At 36.1% G+C, this 24,121-nt stretch overlaps 2 protein-coding genes across 3 annotated transcripts in view; both read left to right on the plus strand.

The window, feature by feature from the left end:
- LOC116707824 (myelin protein zero-like protein 2) overlaps window positions 1–5,865 on the plus strand; it is a 28,619-nt gene extending 22,754 nt beyond the window's left edge. The window contains exon 5 of one of the 2 annotated variants that reach the window (XM_032545449.1): window positions 5,409–5,865. In XM_032545449.1, the coding sequence (XP_032401340.1) occupies window positions 5,409–5,421 (13 nt within the window). In that variant the 3' untranslated portion in view covers window positions 5,422–5,865. Of the gene's footprint in view, window positions 1–824; window positions 1,265–5,408 lie in introns of those variants that run through there. The other variant, XM_032545447.1, reaches the window with a different exon arrangement.
- Window positions 5,866–10,120: 4,255 nt separating this feature from the next.
- Window positions 10,121–21,803, plus strand: mpzl3 (myelin protein zero-like 3). The gene is made up of 6 exons (XM_032545853.1): window positions 10,121–10,431; window positions 12,452–12,618; window positions 18,048–18,261; window positions 18,825–18,981; window positions 20,914–20,983; window positions 21,180–21,803. The coding sequence occupies exons 1-6, from the start codon at window positions 10,362–10,364 to the stop codon at window positions 21,258–21,260; spliced, it is 759 nt and encodes a 252-aa protein (XP_032401744.1). The 5' UTR covers window positions 10,121–10,361; the 3' UTR covers window positions 21,261–21,803.
- Window positions 21,804–24,121: the final 2,318 nt, after the last annotated feature.

The raw sequence follows: 24,121 nt of genomic DNA on the forward strand, positions 1-24,121 counted from the left end.
TGAAGAGCTTTTCCAATGCAGAATGGAAAGATATTGCCAAGTTAAGATGGTGGATGCTCACTTACTTCCACCAAAGAAAACTGAATGCTGAAATTGAAAAGTCAAATGTTTTAAAATTGTTGCAAACGGTTTATGATTTCAACTTTTATGTACATACACACTAAAACCTGGAATTATAACAGGGGTGTTAACACTTATAAAGCCACTGACCATTTCTATTAGAAATCACTACTGAAGTCATGTTACTGTGTTTTTGTTTGCTACTGTGTTCTTATTTCTGTGATATGATAAGTGTCTTTCAATAATTATACCTGATTGTAAGCACTTGTTGGTAACAGACTATTTTTACATCTTAAAATATTGTACAAATTTACAAATAATTGCAGTTAATTTTTCTATTGACTGATTTTTAAAAAAATTTTTTTACATTGTCATTTTTTTATGTAGCATTTCAAATAGCTGGTTGTCTGTTTCAAACAATTTGCTGTATTTCCTTGGGGACCTAAGGTTTTTCTTCGAATTTGCTGGGTTTTCAGATCTTTCTGTAAGGGTTGCTTTAATTCTCACCACCACCTGTGGAAATCATTTTTTATTTTATTTTTTTGCTTATATTGTTAGTGATCATATTTATTGAAGCTTCAAAATAAATCATTCCTTCAAAAACTTTGAGAAGGAAGAAACAGATTCTGACTCAAAACAAATGCAGATGAGTGAACAGATTTTATCCAAACTTTTCTCAGCCCAACCCAGTTTGATGCTAAAAAATTGTATCCTGCTTCTGTGTTTGTATTTATTGGTCTTGGTGTTTTCCTACTTTATCCCAGCCACCCATCAAAGGCCATCCACCTCTACCTGTCAGAGACATCATTAGAGATTGACAGTTCAGATGGCATGATCTCAGACCCCAGCACCGGAGACCCAAGCTCCTCAGAGGATGATGGCCCTAGATCGGATGATGACTCTGACTGAGAAGAACCAAACAGAGACAGGAATGCTGATGAGATCCCATCAGGAAACTTGCTGGAAGGAGGCTCCAAGGGTGCCTTTGGATTGCACTCTTCTGCCAAGCAGAGACTTGCTGAAGGAAGTGCTGCTACAGTGAAAGTGAGAAGATGATGAAGATTTGAGGAAAAACAGAGAATATGAATCTTTTGGAGGGGGAAAAAAAACAAGATTTCTGTAGAGATCTCAGATTCATTTCAATGCTTGGAAACAGTTCTAAAGTAAAACAGTATTCCAGTTTGGAGGGTCCATAAATGTTTGAGGAAATGAAACGGTGGATCAAACTCGAACAAAACCCCAAAGCTAATGTGCCAAACTGCATTGTGGACTTAAAGCTGGCTAACGTAGTGAATATGTTTAGCTTTTGTTGGAGCTTTCTGCTGGTTTACACATGAATCATCTTAGCAGAACAAGTGTTTGCTGTAATTCTGAGCCACACAAAGTGCGTTATATGACTATTTATAAGGCAAGAAATCCCACTTATTAATCTGACAGGGCACACCTATGAAGTGAAAACCATTTCAGGTGACTGCCTCTTGAAGCTCATCAAGAAAATGCAGAGTGTGTGCAAAGCAGTAATCACAGCAAAAGGTTGCTACTTTGAAGAAACTAGAATATAAGGGGTATTTTCAGTTGTTTTACATTTTTTTGTTTAGTGCATATTTCCACATGTGTTATTCATAGTTTTGATGCCTTCAGTGTGAATCTACAATGTCAATAGTCATGAAAATAAAGGAAACTCATTGAATTAAAAGATGTGTCCAAACTTTTGGTCTGTACTGTACTTAAAAAATTTTTTTATTATTGTAAAATATTAAATTTTACAGAAAATGTATTAATATAATTGAACCAAAAAGAAAAAAAACAAAACAAACTGAACTTACACATATTCAATTGGATTAATTAGTCCAGCTTAGAAATTGGTTGTCCCTACACCTGTTGTCCCTGCTGTATTTTGGGTGGAGGATGGTGACTGTTCCTTTTGTGGAAAAATGCTCAGTGTTAAGGCTCCTGTTGTTCTACCGCCACACCTGTCCTGTTTGCTACTGGAATTAGTTGGTGTCCAATCCCTTTAATAGACATCTTCAGTCTTGTCAGAAAAAGCTTAATTTTAGTGTTTTCACCCTAAATTCTCCATTATCTTATGTCCTTATGACAGACCATGCCATATTGTTTTGCTAAAAATTGACAAGTTTTCGACAATTATTTTTGCTAGTAAATTTAAAATCCTAAAGCTTTAAGTCACTATAAATACCTTGAGAATTACACCCAAGCAAGTTGAATGAGAAGTACTTTACATTAGGACTTAATTTGTCACATCATATTTCTCATATTAAACGGTAAGAATGTGATTTATTTTTTCTTTCTTCTGTCTGAAAGCGAAAGATTTGATTAGTGGGAAGCAACCAGATGTACACACCTGCCCTGACACTCATGTGGGAGTGCACAGTAAGATCTGAAAACCCTTTTTGATTGCAAAATGTCCTTGAAAGCCTGTGCTCTATTCTTTCATTTGTGAATGCATTCCAACTAACAAGTGTGTTAAAATGCCCATATTTCAGATTTTTGTGGCAGATTTTGTATTCGTATTCAAAGTGTTTTAGATTTATAAGAAAATGTTACATTTGTATTTGTAATAGAGCTTTTATAAAGAAAAAGTTTTTCTAATAAAAAGCCTTTAAATCTTTTCTGCATTGCCTTATTTTAATTCCAACAGTCTTCAATTGAGTGTCTCATAAAAAATAATCCTGTGAAACTATTTGAAAGTGCTCATTCATTATGTAACAAAATAATACCGTTCAGCCACATGCTTTGTATATTTAATGCACTGTATCCATTTGTGTAATCATGACTTGTCTGTCTGCAAAGCTCTTCACATGCTTACCTGTAAGCATGGCAGTAGTGAATAACTTATTGTGCATTCACAATGCTAACTCTGCTGTTATTCCTGTCTGGGTTTCATTGTTGAATGCTTGACTGTTCATGACTGTGAATACGTGGTTCCATTTATTAGCTCGTGTTTGAGTCTATCTGTGTGTATTGATCAAAGTCTGCCCCTGTGGGTGCAGCTTTAGTTACTGAATGACAGACCTTGAATGTGGGCAGAATTATACAGACAGAAGGCTTCAGTCACGCTCAAGAAAAAGCCAGTGTGGGGGCGGGGGGATGCTTGTTTATTTAAGCTAAGAAAAACATTTTCCTGTGCTAAATTGATGAAACATTAAACCTGCTGGATGATGTAGTTTTATGACGAAAGCATCAGCTGGTGTCTCTTTATACACTTTGGAAAATAGCTCAGCAATCATCGCTGTATTAACACTATTCCAGTTAAACAGTTTGACTTTTTTTTCCTGTACTTCAATAGAAACAATCAGAGCTTGTGCATTATGAAACAATGATTCTTTTTCATACTGCTACACATTAATTTGAAACACAGCAAAAAGTGTTTTTCTGCAGGGAAAGCATTTGGCCCAACTGAGTCTCTCAGTAAAATGTAAATAAGCTATAGAACCAAAATCCATGCTTTGTGCAGGCTCCGTGCTGAACCTCCAGACATAAAGGACTCAAGACATAAGGCTAGTGTAACCTTTTACTTCAACAATACTTTGAATAGTAACCTACTCTGGCTCCAAGAGCAGGAAGAGGAGGTTCATGAAGGAAACTCTGTGATGTCATGATCCTTAAAACACCACAAATAGAACAAAGACGTTCTCTTCCCGTGGTGCTGATATATTGGAGACGACAAAGTGTGTCACATGAATCCTTCGTTTGCTAGAGGAGGAAGGTCCAAGGAGCTAAAGATCTAAAGTTACATGTCACTGATTTGTGCATCAAATAGTTATGCTTCCTTGCCAAAGAAATAAACCTTGACTTTGGTTTTATTCAGAACTCTGAAGAAGAAACTTTATAATTACAGGTTCCTCAAGACTGCGGTTGACAAGCCAACAGCATCAACAACTGCTGCTGATGTAAAAATTAGCTCCCCAGATTTCCAAGCTGACTTGCGCTAGCTATGCATAGCTCCTGCTAATAGTTATGTTTGTTTCTAGGACTTAAGCTGAGAAGGAGATTTTGGGTGCAGCTGTTTTCACCATCAGCCTGTAGAAAACAAACCTCTGACCAAGTTAATTTGGGCTAACCCGCAAGACTGCAATCTGTTGGCTTGGCCATGAAGGCCATGGAGCCTATGATACAAACAACGTTTTTTATCGACTGATAGTCATTTTACTCAAGCCATGTGTGTTTATTCCTTACTACTGGAATTTTCTTTGTGGCTATGCTACAAGTAGCTCAACATGCCAAAGAAACTTTAGAGATCCTGCATCCCCAGCCATATCTTTTTCTGCTTGCGCAGTCTGTCATAAACAACAAAATTGTTATTCATGGTGCTTTTGGTCTAATTTTTTTAAACAGCAAAACATTAGATGAGTTCAATTTGTCTAAGACTGAATTTTGAGTGGCAACACTCTTTCAGTCTGACATTTTATTCTAAATTATTAAATTATCTGTCAATATGGTAACTGATAAGAACCAATTTTCCAAAATGTTACAGATTTCTAATTCAGTCAATAATTAAAAGGACATTACTTCTTCAAGTAATGTCTTGCCTTTTGTTTTGTAAAATGATTATTTGGAATAATCTTAGCTGCACAATACCCTATGAATAAAACCGTTCGCTTTTACAAATTTGCTAATTTGTAAAAGCGAATAGACAAAATTGTGATGATGCACTTTCAGTAAGTAATTGCCACCCACAATTTAGAATTTTTTTAAACTCTCTTTTGTATAACTATGAAATTTTAACATAAGATATATTATAACTTCACAGAACCACACAACAAAAAAGTTGCAAGTACAGAATTACAGTTTTGATGTGCTTACAATCTTTTAAAATCTTTTTAGAATCTTTTGTGTGGTGTTTTGACGACTCTGGCAATTTAACATGTGACTAGCAACACAATTGTTTCTAAAAAGGAACACACTGTTACTATTCGAGGTCAAACTGCACAATTAGACAATGTAAGAATTGAGTTTGATAAATGCAAGTATTTAAGTTTGCCTTGTGTGTGCAACACCTCTGGTATACATTTGGTATATTCTCCATGTAACCCAGTTCAAAAAGTGAGAGAAGACTACAAAATACAATGAGTTGCTGATGAGCTCCTGTCTTTGGCAGGCCTCATCTAAGAAGGTTCTTCCTGCTTTCTCCATTTGTAAATAATGGCTCTTGCTGTGACTCAGTGGAGTCCCAAATCTTTATAAATGACACTGTAGCCCTTTCTATACTGATCGCTGTCAATGGCTTTGGTTTTCATCTGTTCTTGATTTGTTTCTTTTTTTTTTTTGAGATGATATGCTTTTTGAGATTTTTTATTTTTATTTTTTACCATACTTCCTGTTGTCAGGTCCTTTTTCTAGATGTCAACATGATTCATCATGTTTGGCCTGGACTTAAGACAGAGATTGAAGAAAGATTGAAATCAGCTTTCAAAAAATGTTTTATTTTCAGTTAATTCAAGATTTGACATGGTTTTCCAGGTTGGTTTGGTAACTTTTTTCATAAATGAGTGCTATTATTATCTGAAAACTGGATTTTGTGTTTACATCATTTGCTTTTTTCTGCTTCCAAAATTTGCTTAAACATCTGAAATAAAAAAAGACCAAACTGCAACTTTTTTATCGCACTGTAAATACACAGATTTATTTTTGTGACTCCAGTGAAGCTTATTGTTGAAGTCTGTAGCAGAAACATGTTGAAACTCCTGGGAGATATGTTTTTGAAATACTTTTGCTTTGTGACTCAGCATTTTCCAATGTAGTGTACTTGCTATGGCAACCATGATTAAACATGTCCTAAAAAGAGCCAACCTAATGTCAGATCAGTATGATAAGGGAAGTAATAGAAATCAAGACAGAAGGAAATTACAGTCTGTTTATAAAGTAAATCTGTGCTTAAGACTTACCAGTCATTTTTCTTTGCTCTCCACACCTTGCATTGGGTTGTACCTGGCACAGCAATCATATTAAATTCCTTTGCTCATGCCTAACCACACGTAACACACACAAATATGGTGCTTGGCAGGACATGTTTCACAGAGAAATTATAGCTGCCTCACTGGCGTGTAAAATATGACTCAATGTTAGACTGAGATTTCTATTAGGGGGTGCACCTTAACATGCAAAGACAAATGTTCAGGTAATGTTTGGCATTCATTTAAAGGTTGGGAGACGGCTTTATTCATAGGGCATTGTGCAGCTAAGAATCTCTAAACTCTTGTGCAATCCAGTCTCACTTGTCTGTGTTCCTTACTGAGAAGTTAATACTTGTGTATGTGAAACCTTAAATAAAAGACATGAACTGGACAGTATGTCATTGCCTTTTCAGTGCATTTAAAGCAACCAAAAGACAGAAAAGCTTCTACATTTTAGGGGGAGCAGACAATGGTTGCATCTACCTTTTGGTGCCCAGAAATTTAAATCACCTGACAGCAAAAAAAGAAGTTTCTTGTTGTTCAGAGACGCCAGAAAGTAAGTGAGCAGGGCAGAGCCCTGATTGTCAATGAGGGGACTGCTGCTGTAACTGAGAACCTGTGACTGTAGCCAAACAGAGAACCCTTTTATTCGTACACACAATGTGTCACATGATATAATGGTGTGTTTGCATAACCAGGTAAGAGGTACCAGACTGCGAAACAGATTCCAAATCTTTCTTTAGAAAGATGTGACACTTCATGGGTCATTACCATTACCATTACTATACCATACCATTACCACCAGCTCAAAAAAGGAAGTTGGAAACTATTATGTCATATATTCTGATTAAAGATGAGCAACATACCTGCATTTGCTGTGTGTTGATTTTGTCATCGTCCTGATTTACAGTTAATGATGCAAAAAGGAACAGTTTGGCATTCATTAACACACCTATTTTATACAGCATTATAATGCAGTAAGGTGTTTAATTTAGACAAAAGAGGTAACAACCTAAGAAGCACACTTTTGTGAGCATATTCTGTCATTAAGTAAAAAAAGAATGCTTCGTTAAAATTCAATGCTCCTTTACTGGGAAGTGTGATCCCTTGCTCACTGGAATTCATTTTCTAACCTCTTACTCCTTTATTTTTTGTTTAAACAAAAGGACCAAACCCCTACTGTGTCACTCCCTTGGTAATTTTCCTTAGGTTTACTCTGTGGCAGTGCTGTCTGTCCTACATGAGCCCTTAGGGGCCATTGTTCAGCATATTGAGGTGTTTTCCTGATTTAACAACCCTGGATTTGTAAATGGTTCATTGTAAGGCCTCTGCACAACTTGAGGACACACTGAAAAGGTAACTGAGAGAATTAATTCAGTTCATGTGGAGCAGGGACACATCTGGACACCACTGCTTGAGGCAGCTGGAAAAAGGAGACAACTGATTACTAAACTTTGGATTCAAACATCTAATTTGCTCATCCATCCTAGTAATGAAAGAGTGAATGCAACCTTTACCCCACAGCATTCCTAAGGGGGCCATAGAAGTTTGATTGCTGGTCCACATGTATTTTATAGATCTAGAAAAGTTTACAGCTGATCTTTTTGACACAAATTGTGTGTTATTATCCTTAAGTATCATAACACAACCACTGAGGTCACACACACACACGCACACACCCACACACGCACGCACTCGCCCACACCTGCATGTTTAATTTTAGGCGTTTCCAAAGACATTATACTGGGCTGTGGTTGCCACTAAATACATTTTCATTAATTAGTACCGTGTACTTTTCAGTGATGTTGTTATATATATGGCGTTTGTTGCTGTGGTTTTGTGGTTATCTGTTTTATTAGTCACTTTATGCAAAAGAAGAAGTAGATATCTGTTTTCATGTATTATTTTTATCCTTTCTCTATAGTGTTTTTATTTCCTTCAATCCCTTTTATCTTTGTACCCTATCTCTCCCCTTTTTGTTACTGTCTACATGTACATTGTATTTGAAATAAACCTAAGCAATTTTTAATAAATGGTTAAAATCAGCAATTTTAACCATTTCAATACAGCAGAAGTCACACTGCTCCACTTCTGATAGTAAATCTGTTGTGCTTCTCCTTGGCTCGCAGCAACAATTCTGAGTGCTACATTGCCAGACTGGACATCTAAAAATAAAAATACCTCATATGTTATGGAGGTTTTCTGGGCACATTCAACTGGAAGGAGAACCCATGCTAGACCCAAACTTCATTGAAGGGACGGTGCTCGTTTTCCTGACCTAGGAACTCATCAGGATGCCCTAAAATGAGTTGAAGAGTGTCCTTGTAAGGCGAGTCTTGGTTTCTCTGCTGGTTATTTTAGTTATGCAGTAAAAAAATTAGTAAATTAATTCAGGGGTGTGCAGTTCAAGTTTTCAGTGAAGTTGTGAATGTTTTATCTCTTTCTCACTTTGTATCTATATGATTTGAATAAGAAATCTGCAGTATCTAGTAGAACTTCAGACAAGATGAGGAATAAATCAAATGCTTAAATGAGGTACACAGAAGCAGTTCCACTGAAACATGCAAGACATCAGCGTACTAGGACTGGAAATGCCTACTTCGGGAATAATGTATTGTACAAATTTTTTCCCTTCCCGGTTGTTTGTCATATAATAAATTTCACAGCATTAGTTTCCTGTGTAGGCTGACAATTCATTATAAGTCCATAAAAGTGCAGAGCATGTCAGGGTCAATGTACAAAAAGATGCTATCCTTGCATATTCTTTGATGTGCCATGAAATGATTCCTTTTTCAGATTAGAAACACATGATGGATGTAAGAAGGAAATTGACTACAGAGACCAAATAAAAATATATACATATATACTTCAAAGGATTTTTGAAGAAACTCATGCAGTAGTAGAGAGATGAAGCACTACACCCCTTGAGAAAGTAAACTAACAAAGGCTGGGGAAAGAAAACACCTTCTCCCTTTAGACATAATTACATCAGTAGGACCAGGAGATTGGGAACAGGGAAAGAAGAGGAGTTTGTCCCAACAGATCATCTGCATTTTTTTATGTATAGAGGTTGGGTAGGGAGATGAGGACTACAAACAGGGGCTCATATGAGGGCATATGCATGGTTATAGAGCCTACAGTAAAGAAAGTTTGGGTTCAATTTAAAACCAAATGTGTTTGCTTCTAAGAGTGTTGTAATATAATTCATTTTGATTTCATCCAGCTACCATAAATCACCATAGCTCAAGTAATATTCCCTATATATCATCCATATATGATGATGAGTCTTTTATGCAGAACAGATCCACTGTAAGTATCACCAAAGCTTATAGCTGCAAAGTAACGTCAGGTAATCTATTTCAGTAATTAACTCTACGACTAATTGTAGATTGCTTGAATGACACTTCATCTGATTATTTGATTATTGGTAACACCTGGTATAAAGTTTTGAAACTAACATGTTTTTTGATATTGAATAAATGCTATGGATACTAGAGCCTATGAGGTAATACTGCATCCGGGTCACCATCATATTCTTTCAAAAAGTTAATCAAGATTATTTAATTTGTTAGTTTATAATAATACTTGAAATGAATTTCAAATAACTTGTCATTACCCGTGATTTACCATTTTAGAGGTGCTGTTCAGTATTGTTGTTCTAGTAACAAATTACTCTGACTTTAATAAGTAAATGAAATTGGGACAAATGGAATGCTCTTGGAGACCCTCTGCTGGTTTGAGGAAGGAAGTAAGCAGCTGCTTAGTTCGCTTCTGATTTAGACCAGGTCTGCTTTGAAAGCTTTTTGAATACTTAGTGTCAAACTAAGAGCCTAAATCAATTCAAAAAACCAAAGCATACATATGTGAAATAAAGACATATTCAGACAAGCTTCTGCATTTTCCAATAGCACACGTTGTTATCGAAATCCAAATTATTTGTACTATTTATTTATTTTGTGCTATGTCTTTCAATGAAAATAGCGCAGCTATCTAATTTAAAATGTATTTAACCAAATTAACTTCTGGTTACAGTTTTTAATCTATTTTTTTTTTTTAAAAACAGTCGTGTTGGACTTTGTATCTTATGGTGGAATGTGACTTTTTTTTTCCTTCGGCGTAAATTTCGAGCTGTCTGTCTCCTTTATTCAACATGTTTGCCAGCGTTGGCTGATCTTTTTTTCTTTTTCCCAAAGTGTTGTCTGGTCTTACGCACGGAGAGCTCCTACTTCCTGATCCACCTGTCCGACAGGTATTCAGACAGGCGGAGGGGGAAAAAAACTGACTCAAGACGAAACATACTATGGACGGAAATTTACCGAAGTTTTGAGGCAATTTAGAGGATTTTTTTCTATCGTCACCGGAGTAGATCCAGTTTCTAATCCAATTATGTGTCGAGTGGACGCAAGAAGGACAGCTCTAAATGTAGTTGTGTTGCTGTATTTGTTTGGCGTTTTCGGTAAGTAGGGCCTGAGATCCGGTGTCGTGTCGCAGTGAATATTTCAACAGCGTCAGGCGGTTAAATACGTAGATATTTGCTCTTAAAAGCTGCTTATTTAGTCATTACTTAATTAGAGAAATGCTTTGTCTTGGCGAGTCATACTTATATCAATAGTGCAGGTACAAGTTTGCTTTTTATGGTACCTATTTTTAGTACAATATAGTATAGTGTGGGTCTTATTTTTAGAAAATAAGGAAACACCATTAATCAATTTAAGACGCTAAATTTATGTTGAAAGGTCAATACATAAAATAACAGTAAATAGAATATTAATTTAAATGACAGTATTTGGGTGGGATAGTATTGCATAATAACAACAGGCCTACGGTGGTAAATTCAGGAGGAGCCAGGCTTCTGCGCAGGGACTCTGTGTGTGGATTAGGAAGTGTTTAAAATACTCTAAAACATCCTTCCAACAAAAGCTCTCTGTAAATAACTTACATGGGACATAAACAGTCATTAGCACTGAGTACTAATTCAGACTGTTTAGCTTCTGTATTGCGTTATTTTGGGTGGTTACAATAACATTCACATTGCCAATGAATGCTGTTTATGTACACCAACTGTTGTGTTTTTTTTTTTTGGATAAATCTGAGGTTGTTTTATTTTTTGCCTTACTTATTTAAAGTTTAATTAACCAGTAACCTTTTCAAAATTTGTCATATTAAGCTTATATTTAAAGTATTTGAGATTTTTGAAGAAAAATGTACTGTTTTCTCTCTCATTAAATTTGTGGTTTGTATTTGTACTCAGCCTGCCTGCGTTAATACAGAACCTTTTGCAAATAAATCAATGTAATTCACACCAGACCCCATTTTTTCTTTGCAGACTAAGAATAAATTACACACAGGTGTATTTTACTAGTTTAGATTACTCGTGTAACCCCACATGAAAAGGGGGCTGAATATAAATCCACAGCACACTCTTGACATTTTTGTTTGAAAAAGAAAGCTTATGGGGTATGAATATTTTCCAAGCCACTACAGAAATTATTTAATTTGTTAGTTTATAATAAATTAGTGGTAGTTAAAGCTACAGTAAGTAATGATGATTGGCAGCACCATGACCTTCCTCTTGGCTCTGATTGGTTGTTATTCTGTTAAATCATGGTGACAGTTTTAATTAATATGTCAAAAAACATATTGTTTATGTCATACAGCTCTACTACAGCTCTAAATCAGATAGTTAACAAAAATCAACAACTGTTGCATTTATACTAATGAATTCAACCCATTGTGATGGTGATATTCTGAGCAAAAATATAACGATTTCAAAAAGTAGTCATTTAAAATTAACTAAATATATTGCATCTAAATACAGAGGTAGGTGTTTGTTCCATTCGTGGGGCTGTGAAATTTTATTATTCTGCACAATTTTACTTTCTAGCTTTTGTTTTTTATCACAACATTTAGAAACTTTGTGTCAGTGCAAAGACCACAGAGGACCTGCCAAGATTCCTGCGATACCTCTAATTACCACATTAGCAGCATCCATCATATCACTGAGATTTAGAGTGTTTCTTCTTTCAAGAGTCCTCTGCTTCATTTCCTTTTCATGAGAAAATAGTTCTGCTTATGTTATCTCTATATTCACTTAATATCCTCAGTGAACTGGTGGGTATAAAGATACATGTTAAGAAACTCATAACTGTTAAAGGTCTGATGGACAGATGATGAACATGTCTGTCAAATGCAAGAAGAGCAGCTGGTGAGAAACTTGTATTAATGTGTCACTCAGTGTTATGTGTACCAGGAGAGCCTTGCTGTCCTGTCACTTTTGTGACAATCACAAAAGTGACAACATTGCAACATTTCTTGATTGATATCAGTTGTTTTTCGTATAAAAGTGGGTGGAAAAACCACTCGCAGTGTGTTTTTTTTGTTCTAGTTCTCCACTTCAGTTTCTGTGGAACTCGTGAAGACATGAATCAGCTTGTATCATATTTTCAATTGCTTACTTGGCTTCATCTCTTCTCCAGGCCTTTCCCAAGTTTCCTCCATCATAGTGACCACTCCACCAGAGCTCCATGCAACTAAAGGGGATACGGTTAAGTTGCCCTGCACTTTTACCTCTACAGCAAACCCAACAAGTAAAATGCGTGTTAGCTGGTCCTATACACCACAGACTGGAGGTTCATCACTGGTGGTGAGTATTTGAGAACCTACTTATATAATTCCTTACCATATTAAAAACCCATGTACTGTTGTTGTGTTCTCAAGCATAATACTTGACAAACTAATGGACCAAGCACAAGTTGAGAGTAGTTTTATTGACATTCTGCTTTATTGACACTTAGACACTTGGCTCAGTATTAAGGCAGTGCAAGTTTAAAGAGTGAGTATTACATAAATTAAAAATCATGGAACTTTCTATGTTATGCAGAGGTTGTTGCTAGACTTTTTGTTGTCTGATATTTTGATTGATAGGGTCATAAAACTCCCACCATTGTCCATTTCTAAAATGACAATATTATTCAGTATTTCATTTTTTTTTCTTTAAATTGATATTCAACCTGAACAAGCTGGTTCACAGATGCCCTCCAAACTCTTCATGACTTTTCAATGCACTGTCAGCTACCAGATAGCGAGATGTCCAAGTCTAAGATATTTCATTCTTTTCTTAATTGACTTAATTATCTCTGCTCTGAGTGTAAAGTTCAAAATATCTCTTAAAAAGGATGTGTATTGTAATGTGTTAAAATAATCCATGACCTTCAGATGTTTCTGTCACCATTAAAATAAAAATAAAAACAGTCAGATGTAAAATGTTTAGTTAACTAAATCTGATTTCATGGTGTTGGCAAAAGAACCCAAGTAGTAATTTAGCTGGCCTTATCAACTTCTTAGAATGCTGAAACAAAAGGCAGGGTATCAGGGAATTACCATCAGCCTACTCAGGGTTGTCATGCTGCAGAATAACTGCATGTGAGTCAAATTATTTTGAGCCAATGTTAAAAATTTTAATAGTACTTTCCTAGATTAAAGAAGCAACATGCACCAGGAAATCAGTAGATCTAAGTGCTAGAAAATATGAGAGCTCTCGCAGAACAGAATCAACACCTCACCTCTACATGTTGTTTTTGTTAGAAATCAACCTACCAGCATCATGACCTTGTCTGCTCTGAAGGGGATGCAGCAGGCTGTATACTTTTGAACTGAAAATCTGATTCCAATATTATTCCAATAATTTTATTTTGAACTGAATGTATTTTCATGCTAGCTGAATATGTTATCAGACCAATAAGTTACTAATTTTGACTTTTCCTATTTGCTGTGTCTGAAAAGCATGGTGGCCTCTTGGGAACACATAAAATGGTTCATTTGGTGCTTAAAATAGGGATTGATTTTCTTAGCTTGGTTTGATATTCTCCATATTTTCAGCCTTGAACAAAAAATGTAGTATTTTCACTGAATAAATGTCTTTATGAGTCATACAGACCAAAAGCATACAGATCATATTTACATATAGATAAAAAAATATCAGGAGCTACTTAACATACAGGAAAGTGACTTGTTCGAATAACAGGTTACTTTATTTGCATTCTAGTGTGATCTCATTCTGGAGCCTATCAGTACACAAGCTGTGATGGTAATAACTGAAGGCATTTCATTCTGATTTCATTCAGTTTTGATTTGAACACCATTTGTACCTGCATGTTTGATTTATTAGTCCCATGCTGAGAATTTTATGTTCCTTTCCACCATTTGTGTATGTCCGCAGCTTTCACAGTAAATATCGGCCGGCCCAACCCGATACCACTTCCTTTACTGTATTGTGGTCTTGTTTGAAATGAGTTCAGATGTAGCCACTCTAAACTATAACTGCATTCAGTCTTATAACCCTGCACACTTTGGGCTAACATTCACTCTCCGGTCCACAAAGAGTGCACCACATAATTTAAGCAGCTCCATTGTACTTGGAGATGGCCACAAGTGTGGTTCTTTGTAATTGCATTTGGACTGTGAGATTCTATAGTGTGGTAGCTGCAATCCTATATGCAGTAATTTCCTATAGGAGCACTCAGCATTAAATGGAAGCTAATGCTTTGTGGTTCTGCTGCTGTGGCATGCTGTTGGTTGGGTCATTTAAGACAAAGTTGTCTTCCCTAAGTATTTAGGACAGAACAACTAGCAACCATTAAAAAGTTAAAGAAGATAAATCCTCATGAATTTTTAGTGCTCATTCTATGGAGCCTTTTTGGAATCTGAATCTTGATACGACCCACAGATGGCACAGTCTACAAGTTTTTAGTTTTTATTTCTAAACCCTCAATTACTTTCCTCCCAATTTCATTAGCTTCTTTGGTTTATTGGCCCGCGGGACGCTGGCTGTATATCACACTGGGAAAGGCCATGAATAAGCATGTGAAAACCTGTCAGAAAATATCAATTTGCTGCTGAAGCTTTAGTGTCAATCAGCATTGCTGCAGTGCTTCAGTGGCTTGCGTAATTACCTCTGTCTCAGTGAGAATAAACTTTGCAGAAGAGAGGCAATCAAATATTTATAGAAAATGATAGTAATTGGAGTATTTGGCTGTTGAACTCTGCTTGTGAAAGCTTCTTTGGGCCAGAAACGGATGCTTATTTTCTAAACCTTTTAGATACATCCAGGTCTTCCCGGTTTAAAATACTATGTTGATTCTTAGTCATGGTCTAGTTCATTGCGTATAGGCCTGTCCAGCTTCAGTATATAGGGATGATTGGCTTTATCAGTATGAGCATGCAGTCAGGCTCTTAGAAAGTAGAGCTTGTATACACATAGAGCTGTAAAACCATAAAATTTATCAGTGGCTGTGATTGTTCTGTGTTTGCTTTTGCCACTATGTGGTTTTTATTTGGGAAGCCATGTGTAACCAACCTTGTTGATACTTCTCACAGTCTTTTGCATGCTTGTGGACATAAACTTGAGACTCAAACTCTTTACAAGTGAAATGTTGCTGTGTGATCTTTATTTCAAAAACATTAATGCAGGAAAGCTCAAAATAGTGCATTAAAATATGTTATTAACAAAATAACTCTGCCTGTGTTATGTTAATTCCCTTCTGAAGGTTTCAGGCATTTTTATTGAGTGTATCAATTGGATCAATGTTTAAAAAATAATAACAAATCCCAAAATATACCAGGTTTCTCAGTTTCACTTTACTAATTAGCATAGTGGAGATCAGGACCGATGAGCTACAGTAGTAGTGTGATTTATCTGCTTACATACTCATCAGTTCTCTTCAGTTTTGGTATCCATTTTCTTATAATGATCTAAAATGCTCCAGAATGCTATTTTCTTGGTAATCGGATGAGGAAAAAAAGCTTTCTCTTTGTTTCCTGTTTATTTCACATAGTTGTGAGTAAGACTGACATCCAAATTTCACACTAACCATTAAACCACTGTTCTTTAGCAACAACAAGCTGGATGAAAGAATGTAGTTACTAACAAATCAAGAGATGAAAATTCAGCGCTTCAAATACTCACAATAAGCATATGGAGAGAATTAAACACACAATATTAAAAAAAAAAAAAAATCTTATTTGGATCATTTCTGTGTACAGTGTTTAAATGAATAATAAGCGTAGTTCCCTTGAACACACATCTGGATGCACACAAAATAAAAAAATATGTAAGGTGAAATCGGAAAAAAACCTCAGAAAGTTTTTTTTTTTTTTTGAAGGTTTGGTGACATTAGTGACCTTTTCAGTTGTAGCTTGATGGAAGGAGGACAGAGGCAGCAGGACTATGCAGTACATAGCCAATGGCCAGTGTGTTGAGGATTATAGGCTGCAGTGCACCTGTTCATTTGTGAAAATGAACTCTGCGGCATCCTTAACCACAAAGTTATACCAATCCTCATTAGGGAACAAATGCATAATTTCCTATTGTAAATGTTTTTGTTTTTTTTGTTGTTTTATTTATTTTTAACTCAGGCTTTGTGATAAAAATGAGGTCTGGATATTTTTTTAAATTGCGTTGACTGTCATGTTTTTATTAGTCATTAGCTTTAAAAGTAAAATCTCTCAGGAAGCATTATAGATCTAATCATGATCGTCTCAGGAGTTTTTAGCCTTAGTTCTGTTATATCGACTAAAGAGTCATAAAAACAGTCTCTGCTGTCCAGCTGCCAAATGAAATATTGCGCAATGGGGTATAACGCTATGCTGTAACCTTTACTTTAGACAGATGTAATTTTATTGCCCTTACTGAACTCACCTAGTTGCCACTGCATAAATTTGCATCAGGCAACATTTTGCCATAAGGTTAGGGGACATGGATGAAAGTTAGTCTGGTTACATTTTAAAATGTGGCTTGATCAGTTCATGAATTTAAAGCTTTGACTAACTGATCTTTACAGTTGTTACCAGACTAGACTGTGAATAATTCAGAAGATTTCATGGGGATTTATTGGTTTATACCAACGTTTAATACCCTTAATTAACTGGAAATACCTTACATTTTTCTGTGATGGGTGAAAAAGTCACCTTATCTTCACTGTTTCTCCATATCATTGTCGCCTGTAGGCAAAGTTTGGAAGCTTGCTTCAACAGTATTTTGTTTACTCTTGCAGTGAGATTTAGGAGAATTAAAGCTGTCTGGTAATTGAAAATATTATAATCAGGATTATATTCATCAATATTGTTGTCACACTTATACATTGAGTTTTAAATTCCATTAATTACACAATAATAGGTAAAAAAGGCTAATACAAAGATTTAAAGCACGAGCAGATGGACAAATTTGGCTTGCTGCTCTTAGAAGTAAATACTAACTTCATCTTTGCTTTGAAAATATACTGTAGATGGTCACATTGTGCTTTGTACGTGGAAACAATAGTGCATTATCTTAGTATTCAGAAGTCAGGTGATTTTCATCCTGCAACTCAAACATGCTGAACTTGGATATGATCTCTCAGTTTTAAGCTCCAGCTTTCGAGTATAGTATCAAGGAATCTTGAGTTTTCTGACCCTCATTTCAATATTTAAAACATTTGTAGTCCTTATTCATTACATTTGGACAAATCTATCATCGTAGCATCATATATCACTGCTATTTTTTGTTTAAATCCAGTTATATTTATAGTTAAATTTTTTAGTGTAACTTTATTAGTCATACAACATGCAGCTGTAATGTACTCTAAAACATGTTTTTCTCTCCCTCGCTGCTCCCACACACACATACAACAAACTCGTACTCTAGTGTTTGAAAAGGTCTTGGTCGGCATAACAGAGTAGTGACTCAGTGATGATGTTTGTTGTTGTAAACAAACTGATGTGGGTAAATGTCAACTTGAGAGTTAAATTTTGCTTTCCAGACATGTGCAGATATTTTTCACAACCATGAATGTCCCTTCCCTGTAGCTGTTTTTTTTTTATGAACAACCTTGCCAGAATAGGACAAATACAGTGTCTCAAGTTGAATTCTGCAGCAATTGGTCTTATTTGCTCTGAATAAGTAGACTCCATATTTTCGGGTGTTATGTTTGACAGTGAATTAAAATATTTAAAGTGCACAGCTTTTGCTCAAGCTACACTTTATCTCACCACCTGGTCTTTATGAAACAATTTTTTGCCTTTTCTTTTCCATTGCAGTTTTTCCACTTCTCCTCTAAAGCTGAACTTCCAAAGAGTGGTCAGTTTGCTGGTCGCATCAAATGGCAGGGAACCCCTGCACGTGGGGACGTCTCCATCTCCCTGATCAATGCCACTCTGAATGACAATGGGACATACACATGTGATGTCACAAACCCCCCAGATGTCTTTGACTCCCCAAAGTCACACACTGTTCTGACAGTTACTCCAAAGGGTAAGTTGGAACAGATGGGAAATCATGATGGTGGGCAGCCCTTTGAATTCAACTTCCTGCCAAATATTTATTGATTCAGCAGATTAAGGCAAACATTTAGGCCTCGTTTGCTTTGGGCTGCCCTATAATGTAAGCAGTCTGGCTCAAAATTTTCTGGCTTTGAGGTAAGGTTGAGGATATCTATTTGGAGAAGATCACCCTCCTCTGCCATGTGTGTTTCAGCACCTGCAGTAGCAGCACTGCTAAAGCTCCCGAGAAAACTTTTCACATTTTAGTTGTTTATGTCTGAATGCAGTTTCCAGGCAACCAGGAAGTTTGTGGTCCCGGTCAAAGACGCCCACAAACTTCCCGTCAATGAAGTTATGATCAGTGTTTACAGTCATAACTGTTTATACTAAAACAGTGAAGTGAAATTGTTTTAAATATGTTTCTGAAATGTTTGTTTTTCTCTGAGGAGAGAATTGTAATGATTTTGTATTCTTGGTGTAATCTCCTGTGAATAGCTGATGATGATCATCTTGGTAATTTGTACCTAATGACCCCAATGTTCTTGCTGTCCTCAGCTACGACCATCCGCTTCTCAGATGTTGCTGTGCTCCTCGCCTTTATCCTACTCCCCTCCGGCCTCATTACCTTCTTCCTGATTGGACGGATGTTTTGTCCCAAGAAACGGCACAACCAATCAAAGGCCTACAGATCACCGATAGAGGTCACAGAGGGGTGAGTAAATTTATTCTACCAATCACTGATGTTGCTCTCTTGGGGATAATGACAGTCAAGTCAGCCTTCAGCGATGATAGATTCTACATCTGGATTGCTAATGCTGCCAAGGTTAAGCAAGAACTGAGGTCTAAGTTAAAGATTTGGCTTAAGAAAGGTCAGGCGTCTTGGAGGAACGTGCTTTGAATCAACACCGTCTTCCCATGATTGATCTCTAAGGTGGCTTCAGATGGCAGGCAGTGACTTCATAATCTGAGTAGAGCTGCTGTTTTCTCTTCTTTTTAACTCTTGGGATTCTGGATAAACCTTAGCATAACAATAAAAGTCAGATAGATGGATTGATAGATATTTTACTGTGTTTTAGGGGCACTTAAACCTAAAACATAAGTACTGAAAAAAAAAATAAAACAAACACACCATAGTATCTTTATTGCTATATTGGGCCAGTATGGGATGCTCTCCATATACCTTGATGAAAAATATTAATATTTGAAAAATATCACAATATGTACAAGATTTAAAAAAAACTTAGAACACAATGTGATGGCTTTACTGAGAAGTAGGATCAATCCCTGCTTAGGTTAAAATAAAATCAAATTGATTATAAGTAATAAAAATGTAATTTATAAAACACACCTACAGTATATACCAGAAAGCCAAGATTAAACTTGATGTAGCGACAGGTTGGGGGGCGTAAAGGACATTATGACCTCAATACCCCTGCACTAAATGTGTTATGGGATAGAAATATAGCTTAGTTATACAGTACTTGATGAATGTATTTAAAATGTAATGGGTTTGAGGGAGTTAAGTCAAGATTATGCCAAAGTATATTTTCCCTAACTTGTTTTTTTTTTTTTTATTTCAGTATTTTGCATTCAGGTTTATTCCTAGTATTTATTGCATGTTCCTTAATAAAGGACAATTTCCAATTGAAAAATTATTGGACTATTCCAACTAGTTCATCTTCAGGGTACGGGGCTATGAGCTCAAACTGCAAATTTTATTTACTATAAAATGAGATCACAATGTTAAGCATAATAAATAAAGCGATTACTAAACATGCCTTAAAGAATACCTTAAAAATGCCTTAACACATATCATAGTTTTGTGACAAAATCAACTCTTGTCCTTATATGTAAGTTTTTAAACCCCACTACTGAACACAACTTTCTTTCAGCTTTAAGCTTTTCTTTTCTGCTTAACATCCATTCAGTTAGAGCACAGGGCAGCAGCTATCCATCACTTATTTGCCAATTTAATAACCTTTTAAAAATAGATCGCTCTTTTTTCCTAATAGAATTTAATATTTCATTTGTCTTCACTTGAGAATTGATACTCAAAATTGCAGACTCAACCATAGTTCATGAGAGATTGGACTGCACTGTTTCTTTAGGAGCAAGAATCTGGAAATCTTTGTCAGGGTTTATCAGACATGCGTGTTCATGATGTGAACAGCAAAGACAGTTAAGCATATGCACCAGTTATGACTCCAGACTAGTGAGAAAGCACTGAGCAGCAGGGTTTTCAAACACAAAGGTCTGCAGGGACTGACTCACATTTGGAGGCAGTCTCTCCAAGAATTACAGCTTCTGGCACTAAAGCATCGCTTTTTTTTGTGTGGTGATAACTCATGAAAATAGTCATTTTATAGATCTTCAAATAGTCGTTTTGTTTGAACTTGTCTCTAAGTGTTTTCTTTAATTCTACTCTTTTTTTTTGCCCTGTTAGGCTATATAGTTGCTTGCTTTGATATTAAAGTAATAGGAGGGAAAGAGACAGTGAGACACATCAGCGCTGGGTAAAAATCAACCTTAGATATATTTTATACACACAAAACACAGGTTAAAATGTGTGACATAGTGCATGTTTTGACATCCGTTTGTGTGATTATTTTCATTAACAACCCTCTGTGTGTTCTCCTCCCATCAGAGAGGAAAATGGTGGCTACCCACAGGAAGCCTACGTAAAGAGCACCACTTGCTGTGACATGTGTCTAATGGTACGTCTAACGGTGTTGCACTTGAAAACAATAACTTTCAGCTCATAAATAACTTGAATGGATATGTCCACTTCATCAAATAAATATTGCATATTGCATAATCTCATTGCATAACAGCAGAACATTAAGATATGTGACATACTGATAATTTTCCTGTACAAAGTTTTTAATCTATCCCTGCTCTGGTCTCTTCAAGGACTCTGACATAGAGGATGAATACTACAGTATACAGAAGAGGCATCCCAGGGAAGAGGAGTATGTTGAATCTCAGTGCTAATATCCACAGTGATAGCTGTTTAAAAACTTCATCCACTGGACAGAAAACAAAACTGGCCTTCTTGATTGGCATTTGGTCATAAAGTTTACTTTGTTTTTTTCATTTTTATTTTGAGACATATTTAGAAATTGATCCACCCCAATATTTACCACAAATATTTGACTTACTTTTGACTGCTGAGCTGAGCAGCTGAGCACTGACAGATACAAAAATCCTTCATTCCTTTGTGGGTTATGGTGTAGATACTTTATTTTGTCTGCAGTAGAGTTACTAAACCCAGCACCCTTAAATCAGGTGGAACCTGACAAAACAAGCCAACCGAGCACTGTATATATATTTTTATCTTTCTGATTTACCTATTGTGTCATTTTGTTATTGTGAAGCATGTGGATGAGTTTATTTTGTTTTATTTTATTTTATTTTTTTTTCTAATTTATTGCCTGAGAGAGCGGCTGCATCCATTTTGTCTTTGCGTAGCTGTGGAACATTTTTGGTATTTGCTTGAGATTAGGACAGAATAAACATTTTGATTTAAAACTTCTACTGATCTCACTTTGTGTCTGTGACTATTTAACATGTTTTCTGTCTTTCACTGTTTCATTTTAGCACCAACCTTGTGTCAGTGTACTTGTTATTGTGTTTTATTGAGGGCTGTTGAGTGGCAGTTTAGCTCTGGATGCATCTTTTTTACCTAAATAAATTATTAATGAGATAATCTTTTTTTTTTGGTGAGAGAATGAGCATTGATTTTAAAAATAGACTCAGTTCTAAAAGACAACACAACATGCAGTGCTTCATCAGTAAACACAAGTTGTTGAAGTTGAGTCTAAACGTATGTACTTTTAATGAATAAGCTGCTTCCTAATGTTGCTGAGTAGTTCTGCAAATCTTGGAGGTCAGATTTGACTCTTGCACTGTAAGGTCGCAGGCTTTGACTCTTGTGAAGAGACCTAGGGAGAACACAAAAATTAAATCCTCAAGAAAACTCAGTCCTTATTCTTTCTGACTTCTTTGCATCTCAGTCAGTTCACTCATGCCCTCTAGGCTTTAATAATTCACACACAGCTATGGTGAAACAATTATTATTCCTGCTTCATCTGAACTACCATGGCAACAGCTTACTAGTGTTGGTCAGAAAAAGAAAATCAAGAAAATTGATTGAATGAAGAAGCCTCGGTTTCCTGGATGGACTTGATTTTCCGAGGAGAATGTGTTTTGGAGGTTAAAGGATTTGGACTCCAGACTTACAAAGCTGTATGATAACACCATCAATGTCAATGTCTTCTTCTTCCAGTGGATACACACAGTGGATATACACTCGGAGAAGACGGAAGAAAAACTCAGTTTTCTCAGTTTTCAAAACCTTTGTGTTATCTGTCTTTATTCTATTATTAAGTATGCATAGATGATGTAGTTCTTTACCAGCTGAAGTGCTTCTGATGTAAAATTATTTATCCAATTTCCTTTGTTCAGTTCTTTGCGTATTGTTGGCAGCTTGAATCACACAGTGTTTGAACTTAAATAAGAGACCAACAAAACCTGTGAACATCATTCACAAGATGTTGGACACAACAATGACGGCAGACACACAAACCGTCTCCAACCTCACCACAGGAAATTCAGCTTTAGACATGTACCAGTGCCTGGTTACCGAAGGTGAAACTCCCTCCAAATGTTATTTCTGTACATTTTTCAATTTGAAATCCTAATGCTGCAATTAAATTTTAATTTACTTCAGGAGAGGCACAACCAGCAAGAAGCTCCAGAACAAAATATAATTAGTTACATTTTAAAACTTGCTGATACTGAGACAATCCTAATGTTTTCTGAGTTGTCTGGACCGAGGCGTCCAAACAGCAGACAAAAATACATTCACACTCCTTACCCATCGTATCTGTTTTATTTGGAGGAGTTTGTGTTACTGCTACACATTTTGTTTATTGTTACAACGCTCTGCAAATGTTTCTGTATGTCTGTGTAGCTGAGTTGGTTTGCACCGCTAGTTGGAATCATCTATTTAAAGTCCTTGTGGGATGTGTCATATACTACCAAAACGCAAAGTGCTAACTATAAATAAGCTGATAATGACCACTTTAGCAACTCTAAAAAGCCAAATATTTCACAGTTCAGGGTCATCTGCACTGTTTGAGTTCTGACATTTGCGTTAGCATTCTACAGGAAATTAATCAATTACAATAGTTATGGTCAATTAGGTGAAATTGGCCCTGGCCTTAATATTTTCATATAGCTTACAGCTGGCATATTACTTGTGAACCTCGTTGCCTTTCACAGGCACAGTGACCTTTCATTCTGCAGACAAGGAGCTTCATCACAGCGAGGAAAGTGGTACATTGTTAATCGACAAAGCAACAAACAGAATGCACTCACAAGTGCACAGGGCTGACACTATGGGTAAGCAGTTTTCTTATATGTACAGAGTCAATTTATGCATTTAGTAGATTTAAGTGTTGAGGAAATTCAAGGATGCATGACTACTAATATTTTTTACCCCGCCTGCTAAGTTTTAGCAGTTGTGTGTAGAATAATACCTTAACAAGGGTTAAGATATTCTCACCCACAGCCTTAGAAGATTCTCCAAGTATGCAATAACATCAGAATGCTTTAAAATACCTTAAATGTGAACATTACTATTGTAACCATAGAACTAGTTAAAATCATTGCAAAAACAAGCTTCATAAGTTTTAAAGGAATGCACATTCATTTAAGACTCTTGCAAACCCTCTTTATCGGCATTCAGCTGGGCACACATTGAATGTTAAATCTCTCTTTCACTGGAATTGGAAATGGCCTGAGGTGAAAATGAAATGGGAAAAAATTAAGTTTGACATAACAGCACAGCC

Source organism: Xiphophorus hellerii, chromosome 18, assembly GCF_003331165.1.
Source record: "Xiphophorus hellerii strain 12219 chromosome 18, Xiphophorus_hellerii-4.1, whole genome shotgun sequence".
Classification (NCBI taxonomy): Eukaryota; Metazoa; Chordata; class Actinopteri; order Cyprinodontiformes; family Poeciliidae; genus Xiphophorus; species Xiphophorus hellerii.

Excerpts from the sequence above, each read along its gene's own strand:
- mpzl3 (XM_032545853.1), top strand. The coding sequence starts at position 10,362 with ATGTGTCGAGTGGACGCAAGAAGGACAGCTCTAAATGTAGTTGTGTTG. Across the intron at positions 12,619-18,047 it reads CTGGAGGTTCATCACTGGTG|TTTTTCCACTTCTCCTCTAA; the intron begins GTGAGTATTTGA and ends TTTCCATTGCAG. Across the intron at positions 18,982-20,913 it reads CCGATAGAGGTCACAGAGGG|AGAGGAAAATGGTGGCTACC; the intron begins GTGAGTAAATTT and ends TCCTCCCATCAG.